The 18,990-nt window shown below is 40.0% G+C and overlaps 1 protein-coding gene across 2 annotated transcripts in view; it reads right to left on the bottom strand.

Moving 5' to 3' along the window:
• Positions 1-11,697: 11,697 nt before the first annotated feature.
• PLA2G4A (phospholipase A2 group IVA) overlaps positions 11,698-18,990 on the bottom strand; it is a 137,834-nt gene continuing 130,541 nt past the window's right edge. For both annotated transcript variants that reach the window (XM_073356705.1, XM_073356706.1), the window contains one exon: positions 11,698-16,544. In XM_073356705.1, the coding sequence (XP_073212806.1) occupies positions 16,413-16,544 (132 nt within the window). In that variant the 3' untranslated portion in view covers positions 11,698-16,412. The remainder of the gene's footprint in view (positions 16,545-18,990) is intronic.

Here is an 18,990-nt window from a genome sequence, read left to right as displayed (position 1 = left end):
TGATTCGCTTTTGCGAGTGTTTCCACATTTATGTGAAATATGAATTTACAGAGTATAAAATAATCTCTCCTAGGACACAAGTGTTGCCATAGTGAAAGCACTGGGTTAATCTTTCTATAGGACATGGGTTTACAGTGTTGACTGGATTTTATAATACGAGTTCCTTTCACACTAACGTTCATTACTGTTTCCTACTGTGTATATGGGTCATGTTTTCTCTGTGGGACAGATTCTGTCCCCACTTACCCTGGGCTTGAATTTGGAGCAAATCCATTGGAGTCAATATGCAGGAAAATATTTTTAAACTCATAATATTATAACAGAAAATGATCAATCTGATATTCAGTTGGCACCCTACAATAAGTATTATTTTAAAAAATGCTAGAAAAATGAAAACTGATTAAATGTCAGTGCAGAATTGTTGGTATCCTAGGTATGTCATGCTAAAGACTGTTCAGAACTTCACCCGTTTGATAATAGAGTAAATAATGATGTGTCAGTACTGAATTGGTCTAAATGTCAGATTACAGAACATTATATAACCAGTTTAACAGAGAATGAAATTAGTATTAAGGAGATAAAGGAAAACTAAGAAAATTTGTTCTGAAGTCTTACCCCATACAACCCCACTGAAGACACTGAGATTGTGTGGGCTGTATACTGGTGCGGATTTGGCCTTTTGATATTATTAGCAGAAGCAAATTATTGTTGCTTATAGGAAATTAGAGGTGTTAGCTTTTATGCTGTATAATATGTCTGACACTGCAGAGCTAGAGATGTAGGACCAGCTTCTGACCTCAGTTAAAGTTCATAAATCTGGTGTAACAGACCAGACTCAGTGGAGTTACTCTGGATTTAACCTGGCATAAAACAGATCAAAATGTCTGTCTCAACTGTCCCAGACTTTCTATAGAGCATGAAAGCTAAACATTATGATTTTCTGTAAGCATCTTTAGTTAAGATTTGCTCTTTTCACTGATTAATATTTCTCTACTTAATAGCAATTGGTGCCAAATTGGCTCATTTACACTGTGAAATTCAAATGGCTTCAGTGAGCCATTTAGCTTACAGGCCCAGATCCTCAGACTGTGCAGTTAGCTGAAGTCAATAAAGTTATGCTGATTGACACCAGCTGAGGATGTGACTCACAGTCTAGCTTTATCTCGCAAGTACCAATTATTTTCTTTGTTTAACATTCTGCAATCTGGCAGTTTAACCAAGATAGTAATTAAATAACCCTCACAAAACCATGAGCCGTACCAACAATGCTAACATAACGCATCATAGCGACCAGCTCAAGAGACTCCTATTGCATGCAGCAGTATGGGGAGAATGCAAGAATCCATCCCAGTTTCAGCCATGTTTCTAGGGTGTGCCCCAAATGGTGGGGATGGAATGAGAAGAGTGGTTCACAAAAGATAGTACATTATTATTATTATTAGTTTTCAGCAGCACCTACTAGCCTCAGTCATGGACCAAAAATTCCCTGGTGCTAGGTGCTGTACAACACAGAACAAAAAGCCTGCTCAGTCTCACTCTATTGGGCTGCCCTTGGGCTGGACTATGCTTGCATAAAGCACAGTCCCTTCATGAGTTTCTCATGGAATGAGAGGAGATTCCTCACCTGCCCTGACTCACATCATTAGCTAAATGCCACAATCAGTTTTCCAGATCAAGGTTTGCAAAAACAGGAACCTATAGTTAGACTAAATAAATGGACGGATTTTCAAAGAGTGTGGGCAGCTCAGAAGTACGCTGGGATGATTTTTGAAAATCTTGGTCCTGATGTTCTATTATACATTTTCTGAGACCCTAACAAAACAGTGCTGAAGTGCTCATGTTTGTGTCTAATACCTTCTTTAGGCAAAGAACTGGGTTTCTGAATTGGAACTTTCCTCTCACCTGTTTATGTTTAGCATAAGCGCTCACGTGGAAACAGGTTTTAGATTGTGCAGTGTTACACTGACATCTAGCACACTGTGTTTTTTCCAACTGAATGAGCTGGAGCATGGTTCATTTGCCTCTAAATAATGAGTTCAATAAATTGGGCAAAAATGTGAAACAAAATACACTCATTCAGCTGGTAAATGGTGTTCAACAAACAGGCAGGAAGCAGGGGATTGAAAGATAATCCCAAACAATCAAGTATTCAAACTTTTCTTCTTTATTATCTGTTCTTGCAGACAGTTTAGTGCCTAAGGTCCAAATTATGGCTGCATTCCTCCTCTCAGCTTCCTTGTAAGAGACATCCATGATGGGGTACAGGATTGCTAATACTGTGGTATGCTTAAAGACGCAGAGGCGACATGTCTGGAAGGGGTCAGATTTAGGAGAAATGCAGACAATCTCCCTCCTACCCCCCTCCCCTGGTTTTAGCTTCATTTGGAGAATTTAAAGTAGGCAATACTACATGTTGGAGAAGGGAAGAGGAGGGATAGGGTTGAGGGGATGCACTCCCCTCAGCCCTGTAGGACATCTGCACAGGTCTTCACCGAATATGGTTGGAATTAGACACATGGTTTACTGAAACAGTACTCTAATCTTCAGTTGACACCGCGAGGAGAAAAAGCTTCAGATGATGTCCCTCTGCTAGTAACCATGCATTACCTAAAGGCTCTAATATTGCCTATAGAGCATCCCTTATAAAAATTAATCTCAACATCTGACCGTATGACTCAGACCAGCATAACATACTGCTCAGCAATCTTATTTGATGTTTTATTGCCCCAGTCTTAAAAGATATATCAAAAGCTTCATGTAATTAATGCAATAATAAAAAAACCACATCTAGCCCCCTCACACTGCTACCAAGTGTTGTGTCTAGACATAAAGAGTTTCTTTGATATCATTCAGAATGTCTTACCAGATAATTGCAGCAAAAACATGAATCTTAATTTGGGGATAAACAGATATGCCTGATGTACCTTGAGGGTTTCTTGTGGGAAAAATTGTGCTGTGCCCTCCTCCTCCTGTTAATCAGATTTGCTTGCAAGACCCATTGTTTCAATTAAATCTTCATTGTTCGATGCAAGCACTCTCATTACTTGAGAATCAGTGAAGTCTACTAGTTAGCCATATCCTCCATAGCACATAAAAATGCAACCTGGAGAGAAGAGTACATACAGAAAATCACCTTTCTTTAAAAGCATGAAAATTAGTATATATAATGCTTATAAAAGGTACCAAACTGAGAAACCTCTAAACCAATGGAATCCCTTTACCCATCCATAGCATGGCCAGTGGCTATGCATGCACTTCCATCCTGAATGCTTCAACTGAAAGGGCAACTAGGTCAGCTTCCCATCCCCATTCATTGTTTGGGTCCATCTGTAGAGACGGTCATCAAGAGTGTCTAGAAGTGTGACTTGTGATTTGGCCACTAAGAAGCTTGGAAATGAACTGAACCCAGCAACTGGCTTCACATAGATCTAGAGGTTATCAATGTTTGGTCATGAACATGCAATGTAGATTAGAAAGACTCAATGTCTCACTGCCAAACCCCTGAACGATCCAGGCTTCCTGTAATGCAGTCACCTTTTTAGGCCTCTTATTTATATTTTTGTTAAGCAATGACAGTTTGCTTGACTCTGAATAAGACACAAAGGAAGAAACAACCCATGCCCTGCAGAGCTTTGTACCCAGATCAACCACAAAATACCCTGGGATATGCAGAGGATGGGTCTACCCTAGAAAATGATGATACTTCTAGCCTAGCCAGTAGCTAAAGACATGGAAAATCTCATCAGAACATAAGCCTCTGAAAGATTTCCAGCCTCTAACACTGTGCTCTGTTCTGATGAGGCAACTGATAAGCAGACAGACTATTTGATGCTTTTTGTGAACCAAACCTCCACACCTATTGAGGTTTGCCCATCTTTTGAGTGAAGATGGAAGCAGAGCTTGAAAGCAAGGTTTAGCAGTTGGAATGCACAGGCAGGCAGTGCTAAAATCGTTGAGTTGTGAGAAGGGTCCAGATCAAGCCAGGAAACCATTTCCCTTTTCAGAGGTGGGAATGCTTCTGGGGATCCACAGTAACTGTTCCTCCGAGTGACTGAGGAAGCTGGCTCAAAAAAAACTCTCCTGCAGAGGAGTACCGTTGCATTTTAGCAGGAATGTTGACAGATTAAAACCCTGCTATCCACATCCTCCCTCTGCAAAGCCTTCTCCAATTGTCCCTTTTCTTTCTTCAGGGACTTGGAAGATAGAGAGGGAAGGGAGAGAACAGGAAGACTGAGGCAAGGACTCTGTCCTTCAGTGGCAAGGGTGGCAAAAGAATTGAAGTGGGAAGGATCTGAGTGAGGTTTATGTAGTGTGTTTTAAACCACAAATCCTTTACTTCCTCATTTCCTGGTCGGCAGAGCTACAACACAGTTGTTCCCTGCCTGAAGGGAGAGAGAGAGAGAGAGAGAGAGAGAGAGACAGACACACACACACACACAGACAGACAGAGACAGACAAGAAGCAGAGAGTTTGAAGCCAAGGGGATTTCGGAAGTGAGTGTTCTAAAGAGTACTGAGAGAGAGGAAAGAAGCCTAGGAGAAAAAGACATAGAAGCCTTGAAGCTGAGTGAGAACCCAGAAGTAGATGGGAGTGAGTTACTGCACTTAAAGCAGCAGCAGGGTGAGAGGGTCCCAGAGCTCAGGCTCCAGCAATGAAACAGCCCAGACCCCAGGAGCCTGAGTTGGCTGGCACAAGCCAGGCATGGGTTTTTCTTTACTGTGTAAGACCAATGGTCCATCTGGCCCAGTATCCTGTCTTCTGACAGTGGCCAATGCCAGGTGCCCCAGAGGGAATGAACAGAACAGGTTATCACCAAGTGATCCATCCCCTTGCCCATTCCCAGCTTCTGGCAAACAGAGGTTAGGGGCACTTCAGAGCATGGCTAATAGTCTGTAGAGAAGCAATGACTCACCAGCACAGTGCCTCCGCTGGTCATCCACTTTTTCCAGGCCATATGGAGCACCCTCTGCAGGCAGGTATCTCACCTGCCCCTGGTCCCGTGTCCCTCCTGGACCCAGTGCCCTTTACCCTGGGGTTCTGCCCCAGCAGTAACCCCACACTCTGGGTCTCCCCCCCCCAGGGAACCCCCAACCCTCTAAACCCACCTTGCCTCAGGGACTACTGCCAGTCATCATCTAGCCCCCACTCAATGGGGCAAACTGCAGTCTGTAATGGCCACTCACCATTGACAAGGGAATAGGACCAGCTGCCTCTTCCTATTCCCAAGCTGCCCCTCTGCAGCTCAAGTACCTTTCTGGGCCTTTACCAAGCCCTGCAGCCTGGGGCTTTAGCAGGCTAGAGCTCCCCAGCTCATCTTGCCTTCCACCAGCCCTGCTCTACTTCAGGTACCTTCCTCTCAGGCAGCTAGCCCTTCCCACTGCAGAGCTAGATTGAGATTCTTTCAGCTCCTGGCCCCCAGCCCTCTTACAAGGGCCAGCTGGGCCCTGATTGAGCTGACCACACCTGTGGTCAGCTACTCACTCAGCTTTTCGAGCCGCAGCCCTCTCAAGGGCTGCTGTTAACCCCTTCAGAGCCAGAGCTGGGTGACCACTCCGCTACATAGTCATTGATGGACCTATTATTCATGAACTTATCTAGTTCTTTTTTGAACCCTGTTATAGTCTTGGCCTTCACAACATCCCCTGGCAAAGAGTTCCACAGACTGACTGTGCAGTGCATGAAGAAATACTTCCTTTTCTTTGTTTTAAACCTGCTGCCTATTAATTTCATTTGGTGACCCTTAGTTCTTTTGCTTTGAGAAGGGATAAATAACGCTTCCTTATTTTACTTTCTCCCCACCAGTCATGATTTTATAGACCTCTATCATATCTTCTCTTAGTCATCTCTTTTCCAAGCTGAAAAGGTACAGTCTTATTAAGCTCTCCTCATATAGAAGCCGTTCCATACCCCTAGTCATTTTTGTTGCCCTTTTCTGTACCATTTCCAATATATCTTTCTTTTAGTTGGGGTGACCACGTCTGCACACAGTATTCAAGATGTGGGCGTACCATGCATTTATATAGAGGCAATGTGATATTTTCAGTCTTATTATCTATCCCTTTCTTGATGATTCCCAACATTCTGTTCGCTTTTTTGACTGCCACTGCACATTGAGTGGATGATTTCAGAGAACTATCCACAAAGACTTGAAGATCTCTTCCCTGAGTGGTAACAGCTAATTTAGACCTGTATGTGTAGACATACCCATAATTGCTTAGTGGGGCTCTTATCCCAGTGATCAACATTCATCAGTAGGTAACAGCATACCATGCTTTGAAGGAAAAAAAGCCAGAGAGTAAATTTGTTGAAGAAGTTGCACTGGGTAGTCTCCACTTGCATTTACTAGCACATATAAAGGTGCTTGTCATCACAAATGGGTAACGGGTTCACATTGTTTTCACAGTTTCTTAATTTGCTTGTCTACACTTTCTTAAATGAACATATGAATGTACATAACACTCAGAACAATGGCCAGACTCAGCCTTCCCAGCCATCAGTGGTGTGTCTGTTTACATTGTCTGTTATGAGTCTGAGTTTAGCACTAACATTTTAAGCAGAAGTTGTGTATTCTTATTCTGAGACTGACACATCCATATAGATTCATATAGCAGATTTCTGAGCTACCATTTTCAATGAGCTACCACCTCAGAACTGGAGATACTATCTCTGATAAGCCACATTCTCCTCCCAGCACAGACGAACAGACTCCCAACTTCACATCTGCCAATAAGGAGATGCTATCTTAGCAAATCAGATCCCATCCATTTCTGCTGACTGCTAGCAGGGATGTGTCATCGTCATAACAGCATTTGGCAGACCTAGCAAATAAAATTTCCTTTCGCTAATCCTCTGGATTAAAAGAAATTTGAAACAAAATCAAATATTTGTTTTAAATCTACAGCTGCAAAAAATCAGTCTCTCTGTTTTATATCTATTTAAGTAAAATATTTGCCTCAATTTCTCTTAGTGCTATTTCATTATTCCCTTTCCCTGCTCCCTATAATCCATCCTACAGAACATCTTGGCAAAACATGCATTTATCTTATCTAGATGATGAACTTCAATCTTACATCTTGTTCCTACTGAATGCAGTGAAAAAACCTCCCATTAATTAGCATATACATCCATATTGAGACACTTCTAGCCTTCCTTACAGAGGTGTTGAGCACTCACAGCTCCCATTTACTTTCCAGATCAAGTCAATAGAAGCTGTGGGGTGCAGGAAGAGGGACTCAGTACTTGTGACAATCTGGCCCTCAGTGTCACAATTTGGCTGCTCAAAAGATAGAAGCACTTAAATTAGAGTGTGTGTCTGTACCTGCACTGAAGTAATTGGGATTAATTTGGAGTTGCTGGGTGCTTAGCACATCTGAAAAAGAGATGACTTTGCTTGTGCACCCAAATCTGGATTGAGGTGCGTAATTTTAGTCGTCCAGGTTTGAAAATGTTGACCTAATGACTTGGCTGGCAGGCTAGTGAATTAAGCAAAAACCTAAATAAAAAAAGACATTAATTCTTGTCCTTGACCTGCCACAGATGTCCTCTGTAGCCCTTCGTGAGTCCCATAATATCTGTGGCTTGGTTTCCCTTGCTATGCAATAGAAACAATAATACCTACCCACACAGATGTTGTATGGCCTTATTCACTATTGTCTACAAAGCACTTGAGATCCTCAGATGGAAAGTGTTATTCAAGTATTGTTACAATTATTGTTACAATTATGTGCAAAATTACAAAGCTGTGTCAGTGTTAAAGGCACTTCAGCATTAAAGTCATCCCAGTTACCACAAGCCAGCTTTGAATAAAAACAGTCCAATATTTTAAAGTTAAACCTGCAACACTGTCATTCAGTTTTCTAAACTGATTCAAAGCTAGTGTTGTTAGAACACTGGGGGTCAACCTCCCCCCCACCCGGCCTGCTTGGGATCTGATTATTTTCTAGAGAATGTCATACAGAGGATTCCCTCAAATTAGAGATCACCTAAAATTCAACATCTTCTCAAACTCTGGATCATCTCAGGCCATTCAACTTTAAGCATTCCAAACCTTCACACTACTGGTTTTCCACAAACTTGGCTTGTTTGGGAGAGTTCATTACGTTTTAAAAATCAAGCCAAACTCTGATCTGTATATACTAAATTGTAACGGACTCTAAGGCCACATAAGAAATTCCAATTTCTATTATACAAAATGTTGTATTAATGGACACGAGTTATACTTTTAAAATACAGTCTTTATAAACACAAGGGAGCAGAATTAAGGTCAAAGTTTTCACAGATCAATTTATAAACCTTATCATTGCATCAACATGACTTTTTTTGCATGGAATTTAGCTTACTGTTTAACTCTTATGCTTTATAGTCTTTTTAGCTGAACCACTATGATCTTTATTTTTTTTTCCTCGCGTGAGAAGGGCCCATTTACATGTATAACTTAATTTGATGACTCAGAAGATTAGTACACAAATCTAACCCTTATGTAAGTAAAGAAAGTAAGTGTGATAGGTGAATTTACAGCTTCAGGAAATGTCTACATGCTTTCAACTTGAGTGAGCAGCAGGGAAAGCATGTGTCATGTAAATTTGTTTAGTTGTATAACCTGTGTTACTAATATCAAATCCATTTGCCATTACAGACTGCTTGAACAACGTCCTGAAAAAGAATCCTTCCAGTGGCCTGAAAGCAGACAGATCCCTTGCCAACCTAGAGTGTGTTAAAGAAAAGACCTTAGTGGTTTCCAATTCCCTCCATATTCTTTCTCAAATTTCATCCCACAGACAAATACTTTGGGTCAAAACAGAGATTTGATGCTGACGGAATTTTCTTTCTCTGCTGCAAACATTCAAATCTTGACATCGGCATTCATGTGGATCCATTTCTCGTGCTTTCCAGGTTAGTCAGAGTTCATCCCACAAATTTGCTCTTGGCAAAAAAACCCTCAAAAACAATAATGTAAATAGACATTTAATACATCTGACTTCCAAGTTGGAAACTCTATCATATGGTCAGTATCAACATGTCGAGACAAGGAATCTGAATGATGTCTCCAAACTCAGTAGGTCTTTCCCAGCAACAGTACAGCTTTGGGGCATAAAGCTTGCTTGAAGTAGTGTTATACTGGGAGATTCTCTCCATCCATGGGGATCCTAAAGTAACGCTGAGCTGTCGCAATGGCTCCTTATTCCACCTCTGTTCACTGTGGAAGGTATTGAGGAAAGGCCGACACGGCTGTGCCAACCCACAGATGTCATTAATGATACTTATACAACTCATTTAAGAGGCTGGGGCCTTGATTTGTCCCAGTGAACCTCCCTGATGGCAATGACGGGTGAGGTGGACAGAAAACAGTTTGACTGTTCGACCCTGGAATGCAATTGTGGGATGGGACAGCTTTTTACTTGGAAACTGAGGAAATTTAATCTGGAAATCAGTGAGATACATGAATATGGATCTCTATGGTGCCACTTTCATAATGCCACTTAGTAGGGTAGAGCTACAGTTCAACATTTAAAGTTTCTGTTCTAGGCCCAATCCTGAAAACAGGAGTTTTGTCCTTGACTTCAAAAGGAGCAGGACTGGGCCATGAGTTGTTATGAACAGTCCAAATAAGATCAGACAATTGCCAGTAATCTCAGAAAATTAAAGCACAATGTTTCTTCCCTTCCCCCAAAGCCAGTCATACACCAAGTGGAGCTTGTTGCAGAAAACAGAGGGAGAAAATGCATATTTTTTTTTCAAAATGCTTTCCTGTGTTGTTGGGTTTTTTTTCCAAACTGAAGGATAGCAACCAACTCTGTAGTTGGCTGGGAAAAAAGGGCATGTGCACATATGGGAGAAGGGTTGGACTCTTGAAAATGTAGTCAAACTTTTTGTTTAATTTTAAAATTTTGTCCAAATTTTTAAATTTATTTTAAAAATTAGCTCCAAATGCAATTATTATTTTGTTAAACTAGCAAACTACTTTGTAAGAAAAAGTATCACAACCAGTAAAACAGCAGAAGCTTTGAAAAAAAAGTGTGTGAATATTGCTGTGTGAATAACAAATGTTTTGGTTTTCTGGAAAATATGACAAAGCGAAGAAAAAATTGTTTCGGGTTGATCTGAATTTTTTCCCCATCAAGTTTTGGAGTATCAAAAAGTAGAACATTTTGGGTGAAATGATTCATTTAGTTCCAACTGAAATTAAAGGAAATTTGGAAGCAACAAATATAATTTTGAATTGAAAAATTGGTGTTTCATTTCAAAACAAAACATATCAGGTTTTTGGATTATTTTTCCCCACTCAAAACAACTGAATGACATCTACACAAATTCACAAAATGTTTCAAGCTGATCCAAATCTGCAAGTTTCTGTCAAAAAATTTCACCCAGCTCTAATTATGAAACACAGGACCAAATACTTTGTTTAAGCAGAAAACAATTTCATCGGTTTCATGTCATTTGTGAGGAGGGGAAGATGTTTACTTTTTCTGGGCTAGTATTCACATTTTATATAATTTCTAAGACACTGCATGACAATTGGCTAAGCCTCCTACGCTACAGCTGAGCTGAATTAGGTTTGAATGCGTCACTTTCTGACTGCACGCAGATAGATTTCCTCCTTTATATTTAGGAATGTTGGATTATGAAAGATTTTTCATTTGATTGCGGCTGCCAACTGGAATAAACAAAACCAGACTCATCAATAAATTAGTCAGGGAGACCAAGTCATCTCAGATGTTTCTCGTGCCAAATAAACAAATTCAATTCAAGTACTTGCAGATGAACAGCAGGCTTTGTCCTAAAAGGGAGGGCATTAGCAGATATTCTGGTTCTGAATGGTAAATCCTTTTATTTTAAATCCACAGTAACACCAGGTTGCCATCTATGCGGACTCAAGAAAATTTGCTGGTATAAGCATATTGGAAAGGTCTGTCCTGCACTCAGTCACGTTAAAATATTATTGAGAGTTTTTATTTGTCTAATATTTTACCACCCTACTGGTGACGGCCAGTGTCAGACTGCGAGCCTTGATTGTCATATGGTAATAAAATGGTCCCTCATGAAAAGATTTACAACACTCAAATGTTCCCTTCCCATCAGAAAAGTGAGTTGTCATAGATCTAGACCCCCTGTGCTGCCAGCTCACCAGACTTCTGTGAGGGGATCCAGACACTGAATCCCCCATGCACTTTCAGCTTCCCTAGGTCTCAGCAGGGTGCAGCACTGTTTCCTCCCTTGGCCTCTCTGCCACATTTCCTGGGCCCTGACTCTCAGTCTGTTACCCCTTCATGGAAAGGGAGCCCTTCAGCCAACCTGTCTTCATCCCCCAGAACCAGGGCTGATCTTTCCTAGAATCCCAATAGCGGTGTGCGCCTCAGAGAGACAGCACAGAATCTCTCCCAGAGTGATGTTTTAACACCACTCTGACAAGGATAAACATGGGCCAGATCTGTTCCCAAAAGTGGTTGAAATTTTCCAAAATTCAATTCTTCAACTAAAGGTTGAATTTCAGCTAAAATGACATTTTAGTTAAAATTTTCACAGAAGTTACATTTTGTTATGGACCAGCTGTACTGGTATGCCTTGCTCATATAAGTCCCATTGGTTTCCACTCTCATTAGTTTGGCACATCTGAGCCCGTATCACAATGAAATGTAAAGTACAGTGCAGTGTCTGAGAATTAGTGTATGCCTCCTGAAACAACGAATGCCACAAACCAAGTTTTATTTATATTTTGCCATCTGATAACATAATAATGTGATAATATAAATCTTACATTTTGTGGGCATCACAGAGAATACATATTATGAAATAAAAATATTATCATGTTAACCAAAAGAAAAAATAGTATAGAATATCAGGGTTGGAAGGGACCTCAGGAGGTCACCTACTCCAACCCCCTGCTCAGCTATCTGGGAATTTTTGCCCCAGATCCCTAAATAGCCCCCTCAAGGATTGAACTCACAACCCTGGGTTTGGCAGGCCAATGGTCAAACCACTGAGCTATCCCTCCCCCCAATTATTTAGAAAAGAAAAATATTACAATATAAAGGTGGTACCAGCTTCTTCCTGTTTTCAATCATTTGCTGCAAATGTTTAAATTATGCATCAGTAAGATAAATTACCTTTATTTTCTCTCTTGATTTTAAACAGGTACTAATTCAAACACAAATAAAACCTATTCCTCAATAAGGGAAGTGTTTATTAATTACTGAGGATTACATATAAATTTAAGGAGGGATGTTGCAGTGACTATTAAGAAAATTTCATTATAATTGCTTACTTCCTCACGATATGAAGATCTTAGACAATTTAAAATGGTGCTATAATTCACAATAAAAGGAACCGCCATTGGATTAACAGTAATCTCTTTGATAAATGAGCAGTTGCTGTAAAAATTGTATATTGTGAAAATTATCAAATAAAAAATCAGATTAGCTTTCAGTAGGGCTTGCAAGAAGCAGTGTTGCTAATTGTGATTTTTATTATTTATACAGTGCCAAGTTTGGTGGGAACCTAATGGACAAGTAAGAAGATAAAGGGGGGAATTCCTGGCTCCACTGAACTCAATATTTTTGTCAGTGACTTTAGATTTCACTGAAGGTCCTTGCATTGAAGAGTTTACAATCTGAAGCCCTGATCCTGCGCAGACTTGTGCATGTGCTTAACGCTGCTCATAGTGTGTAAGTCAGGCCCTCTCAGGAAAAAGGTTTGATAAAGTTATTGAGCTTCAGTCTGGAATGCTTACCTCTGCTTCTCCCACAAGTGTCTGTGTTTTCTACTGCACTGCCCACCACACATAGCAAGCCCTCCTTGAACAAAGCTGTAAATCCACTACCCTCTTCCACTTCAAATGCCACTTCTGCTGTGACACCTATGTGAAGTTAGCCAGCTAATGATTGCTGGGCTGAGTGGCAATCAAGAGAGAGCTAATATTATTTATTTGTAGAAGTAAACCAGATGCCCTTTCATCTTATTCATAACCATCTAGCTGTGCACACAGGTAACCTATGTCACCATGAGATCTCATCATCCTTATCTTCATGCTCCTTCCCTCCTCCCTATAGTGATTGTTACACCCCCTCATTGTATTGTTTTAAGCCAGACTGTAGCTTTTTAGGGCAATGATCACATCTTTATGTGAATTTGCACAGTGCCCAGCACAATGGGACCCTAAACCCAATGGAGATCTTTGAGTGCTATACAAATAAAACTAATAAATAATAATAAATTCACACAGAAAACCTTCCTCCCTCCCTAACAACAAGGGCCTTGTTCACAATTCTCCTCACAGCAGAAGCCTTGAGATACCTTCATCCTCACAAAAGCTTTTAAGCCTATTAATAACTTGTCTATCCTTCTGACAACCCGACTTCAGTCACTAAGATTCAATGGGAGCTGTGTGCACACAGCTGAGGGTATAATTTTGTCCTCATACTTTTTAGAGACTGGCCAAGGGTTGTTGAGGGTAACAGACAAGTTAATTAAGTGCAAAGGATGGGTCAAAAATGTGGGATGGATTCTGTGCTGCCTCACAGCCCATGCCCATGGCTTGGGTGCTATAGCGGGGAGTATAAAACTGATCAGAATTTGTCCATGGATGTGAACTCAGATCACTATCTTGGAATTTTGTTGCTGCACTGGTGTTGAAATGTCAGTCCTCAAGTGCTGACCACATGGAGAATTTCTGTGACAAACATCTCATTGCCCTATATCTGTATTTCATTTTAGAAAGCATGTAAAATCTGCACACCAAATGCAGGCAATTCTTAAAAACAAAGAAATACTAGCAGAAAGTTACCATATAAGCATTTCTATAAGCATTTCTTATTCCCACAACTACAGGATTTGGGGCTTTTCCAACTTAACCACTAATGTAGTCCACCATGGCTGCAGCTTAAGTGGTATATGTAAGAAAATGTCAGCTCCTGAGGAGAAATTTAAAAATGCCTGCGTGGGAGCATACACAGACACACTCATTACTGACAAAGTTACGTTTCAAACACTACATTAGTTAAGGAGTGATGCATTTTTCACTGTCATCCAGAAATTTTAATCCTTTTCCTCATCTTTGCTGTGAAAATCCATGTTCTCTGAAGTGCTAAAGTTGTTTTCTCCTGCTGAATAGATATGTGAATCACTGAAAAATTATCATCAGGCACTAACACTTACTGACATGAATCACTGAGGACATGGAAGGCTGTCTTAATTAATAGTTCTGGAAAACTGCCATTACTTTTTGTGAAAATATTCAAAATGTTTTGGGAACAGATATTCAGCTAGAGCGAATTGTCATTGCTCCATTAAAGTCAGTGGTAAGTTACATTAACTGAAAATGGGACCAATAATCTTTAGTAAAGATAATTAAAAATATTTTTCTGCCACTAGTTATAAGAATCTCTCTCTCTCTCTCTCTCTTTTTTTTTTTTTTTTTAAGAGACATCACTATGTTCTTTGTGCAAGAAAAACAAAGTTCGAAATGCAGCTCCCTTAGGGATTTCGTAGACTGGATTTCTGGCATGGTCAGTCTGGCCAAAGGAGAGCAGTGATCAGGAAAGGGTTATCTATAAAAGAAATCTATAGGAAGAATCAACATTACTAGCCCTGATAAGTGGCAACTGCTGAGAAATTTTATACATTAGCACGTTCATATTGAGTAAAGAGCCAATCCTGTTCACACTGAAGTCAATGGCAATTTTACCAGTGATATAAAGTGGAGTGGGATCTGGGCCTTAGCTTCTAGTTTAAGTATATAGATCCATGAAATCCATGCCCTTAATGTTTTATTGTGTTGAAGAAATTCAATGCCTTTGTGTAGTAAAATAATTCATCCTGAATTGTACAGGTGTGTAAAATGTATTGGACAAGAGTCTGCATTCCAAGTTTTTCATATTTTGTCACATATTTGAAAACGGCATCGTGATGCTGTGTATAAGAAAGGTGACCATTTATATCACTGTTCTTACCACTGTAACACAATTTCCTTAAATCTTATACAAAGTGTATCATGTAAGGTGCCAATGGAAAAGTTATGATTTGCTAAGTATGATTATTCTGTTTGCATGCATGTATCATCTTTGTATCTGAAGTTATAAATATTGGCTATGTGCTGTTATCTTAAACCTGTGTTATATTCTTGTGTGACATCCTGCAGATAGGACTTACATTAGGGCCAGACAGCTATGTATTGATGGCCCATCAAGGAAACTCACAAAGGGCCATTTAAGAAACTCATCCCATCCAGATAGGTCTTCCTGAGGATGCTTCAGCCAGCGAGGAGCCAGTGGCCACCCCATGTGATTCAGCAAAACACGTAGAGGCATGTGATATGCTCATGTGACCCTGGACTCCATCTTGGGCCAGTAACTTTCCACAAACAGGGACAATGGGCTTTATTTGGGACAGTAAAATTCCAAGCACATGGCAGAGGATATAAAGGACCCTGAGATATCTCCATTTTGCCTCTTTCCTGCCCTAATTTTCTGGATTGTGGATTTACATCTAAAAGGAGCATCTTGAACTTTGAACTGAGGACCTTCCAATCTTTTGGAAGTTACCAGAGAGACTCTACAAGCCGGCAATCTATTCCATCATTGCTACAAAGCTGAAATTAGGACTTTGCAATTGTTTGTATGTATGTGATCTATTAACCATTTATAACTCTCTTCTTTTATTATTAAATCTTTAGTTTGTTTACTAAAGATGGGCTGACAGCGTGGTATTTGGGTGAGATTCATATTGACCTGGGGGTATGTGTCTGATCCTTTGGGATTAGAAAGAACCTCACATATGGTGAAATGGGTTTTCAGTAACCCCCCACTATATTAGACTTGGTTGTAGACTTGTATATTAGACTTGGTTGGTAGACAAGGGCTGGAATGTTTAAAAGGGGACTGTGTTTGGCTTCTGGTTAACCAATGTGGTATCACAAAAGCTATTTTGTTACTGGTTTGGTTAACTGAATTATCGAATAAACCACCAGTTTGGGAAGATTGTCTGCCTGCTCCTTGCAGTCTGCCCTGCATGTAGCATTCTCAGTGTGGCCCTTCCAGGAACCCAGACACAGGCACCATTTTAACAAAACTTTAAAATGGAAAATATTGAGACAAAATATTCATGAAATTGGGAGAAGTTTTACAAAAACAGGAGCATTTTAAACCAAATTACTTTGCATCCAAAGCATGCACAATTCTGTATTTTTTTAAATAAAGAATGGCCATTTATGCCGGAATTTTGTAAATGTTTGTAGATGCAAAACAAAAATGTAAAAAAGTACAAATCACAGTGCAACATGAAATGTCACAGAAAAATGCTTTCCTCAGTTCCACCTGGCCCTTTCACTTGAGCAATGGTGTGTTGTAACGCATGTCCAGATCCAGTTACATAGATTTAGAAAATTTCTTGAAGGAGTGGCACCTGCAGTACATATCCTATGTATGGTTAGTGCTCAGAGGGTTCTTGTTGAAGTATTTTCTTGCCTCAACATTGCTGAGGGACACAGAGCAGCGGGATGGATTCTGTCTTCTGTATTCAATGCTTTCCACCATTGCTTGCTTGATCACCTGTAAAACAGAGTCAGAGTTCAGGGCAAAGAATTGATACTGATGGTGGTTTTTTAACTGATAGCAAAAAGCCATATCAGCTTGTACAACGGTTGCTCTTAATACCAGAAGCAAGCCAGTATTGCGTAGAAGAAAGGGCTTTAAAAACAAATAAACAGATTGTATGTTGAAATTTTTGAAAAAAAGAACATTGTTCCACGAAGAACATTTGCCAGGGTATGCAAGAGTCTGGGGAGGCAAAAAGGTCAGGGTTTTTTGTGTTTTTTGCCTCTATAAATCACTGCAAACTCAACAATTCACTCTGCCAAAAAGGGAAGAGCACAATAGCAGCAGCAGCTAAAGAAAGACAGAAAGCTAAATTCATCTACTTTGGCTTGATTTCATACTCCTTGGATCATCTAAAGAGAATGGTTTCAGAGGAACAGCCGTGTTAGTCTGTATTCGCAAAAAGAAAAGGAGTACTTGTGGCACCTTAGAGACTAACCAATTTATTTGAGCATGAGCTTTCGTGAGCTACAGCTCACTTCATCAGATGTTTACCGTGGAAACTAAAGAGAATGTTTGCTCTGCTAACTGAATTAGTTGAAGAACCTCATAAATTAGTCAGGTAAACATTTCTCATCAGCTGTTTCAATTCTGCTATGTAGACAATCTTGTTATGAAATAATATTCCGTGCCTTCTATAGAAAATTATACAGAACAGAAGAGGAGAGACTGTCTTTAAAAAAAGTCTATGTTAAAAATCCTAATTCTTTGATGTTGAAAGTAGAATGCAATTTAGCCAGTAGGTGGCATATTTTGATCATGTACTTACTACAAAGATCTGAAACTTGCAGCAGAAAAAAATTACAGCTGTTGAATGAAATCACTAGAACAAAAATATACTTGGGCCCTGATTCTGATCTTGTTTAAAGTAATGCAAATCAGATGTAATGACTGGAGTTACACTGCAGTATATGAAATCAGAATTTGGTCCATATCGGATTTTGGGGTATAAATCAAACACTACAAGAATATTGAGATTTAATGGTAACATTAAATCATTAATATGGCTTCTAACTGTTTTAAATTTTACTTTTATTTCTTTAGCTCAAACTTAAAAGCATTTATTGGTTACAGTTTCAGCAGAACAAATCAATCTCTAACAGACTGATTCTGAGCTCATTTACCAAAGCATTATTTAAGAATTATATATCTTATATAGCAATTTTCATCCCTAGAACTCAGACCACTTTACAGAGATGGCAAATGTCACTATCCCCATTTTCAGATGAGGAAACAGAGTGGTGAAATCACTTGTTCAAAGTCACACGGCAAAGTAAGTAGCAGAGCTCAGAATACATTACATAGACTAAGGCCACAAGGGACCATCATGATCATCTAGTCTGACCTCCTGCACATTGCAGGCCACAGAACCTCGCCCACACACTCCTTTAATACACCCATAACCTCTGGCTGAGTTACTGAAGTCCCCAAATCATGATTTAAAGACTTCAAATTACAGAGAAATCACCATTTACTTTGTTTAAACCAGCAAGTGACTTGTGCCCCATGCTGCAGAGGACAGCGAAAAACCCTCAGGGCCTCTGCCAATCTGACCTGGGGGAAATTCCTTCCGGACCCCAAATATGGAGATCAGTTGGACCCTGGGCATTTCAGCAAGACCCAACAGTCAGACACCTATAGAATTCTCTGTAGTAGCTCAGAGCCCTCCCCATTTAGTGTCCCATTACTGGCTGATGAAGATATTTGGTGCTAGCAGTCACAAATTGGCTACATGCCATTGCAGGTAGTCTCATCATACCATCCCCTCCATAAACTTATCAAGCTCAATCTTGAAGCCAATTAGGTTTTTTGCCCTCACTGCTCCCCTTGGAAGGCTGTTCCAGAACTTCACTCCTATTCCCCTAGGCCACTGAACCACCTGGCTTCACCCAGTTACCTGGGAGGAGCTCAGATACTGCAATAATGGAACAGTAAAAACAAAAAACAGATTAGATTAGAATATTAACCCAAATTGGAATGAACCCTGAACAAGCACAAGAACTCAAACATGAAAAGCATTATAGATTTTGTTACAGTCTATCCAATTCTTCTGTTATGGCAGGAAACTATCAGTACATTAAAATAATCTACAGACACATATAAAATGAAATGCATAACTACAAAACAGGGAATAACTGGCTAGGTAGTAATGCTCCTTAAAAGGATCTGGGGATTATAAACTCTGGAATAGGATTCCAAGAGAGGCTGTGGAATCCCTGTCATTGGGGGTTTTTAAGAACAGGTAGGACAAACACCTGTCATGGATGGTCTAGGCCTCAGCGCAGGGGGCTGGACCTGATACCTTCTCAAGATCCCTTCCAACCCTATATTTCTATGGTTCTATAGCTCCTGAAACATTCTTTAGCTGTTTCTTTTGAATGGAAAATATCTCTGTTATTTC

The sequence above is a fragment of the Lepidochelys kempii genome, chromosome 8 (genome assembly GCF_965140265.1).
Source record: "Lepidochelys kempii isolate rLepKem1 chromosome 8, rLepKem1.hap2, whole genome shotgun sequence".
Classification (NCBI taxonomy): domain Eukaryota; kingdom Metazoa; phylum Chordata; order Testudines; family Cheloniidae; genus Lepidochelys; species Lepidochelys kempii.
The sequence above is the reverse complement of the archived record's forward strand: the minus strand, read 5'-3'. Positions and strand labels throughout refer to the sequence as shown.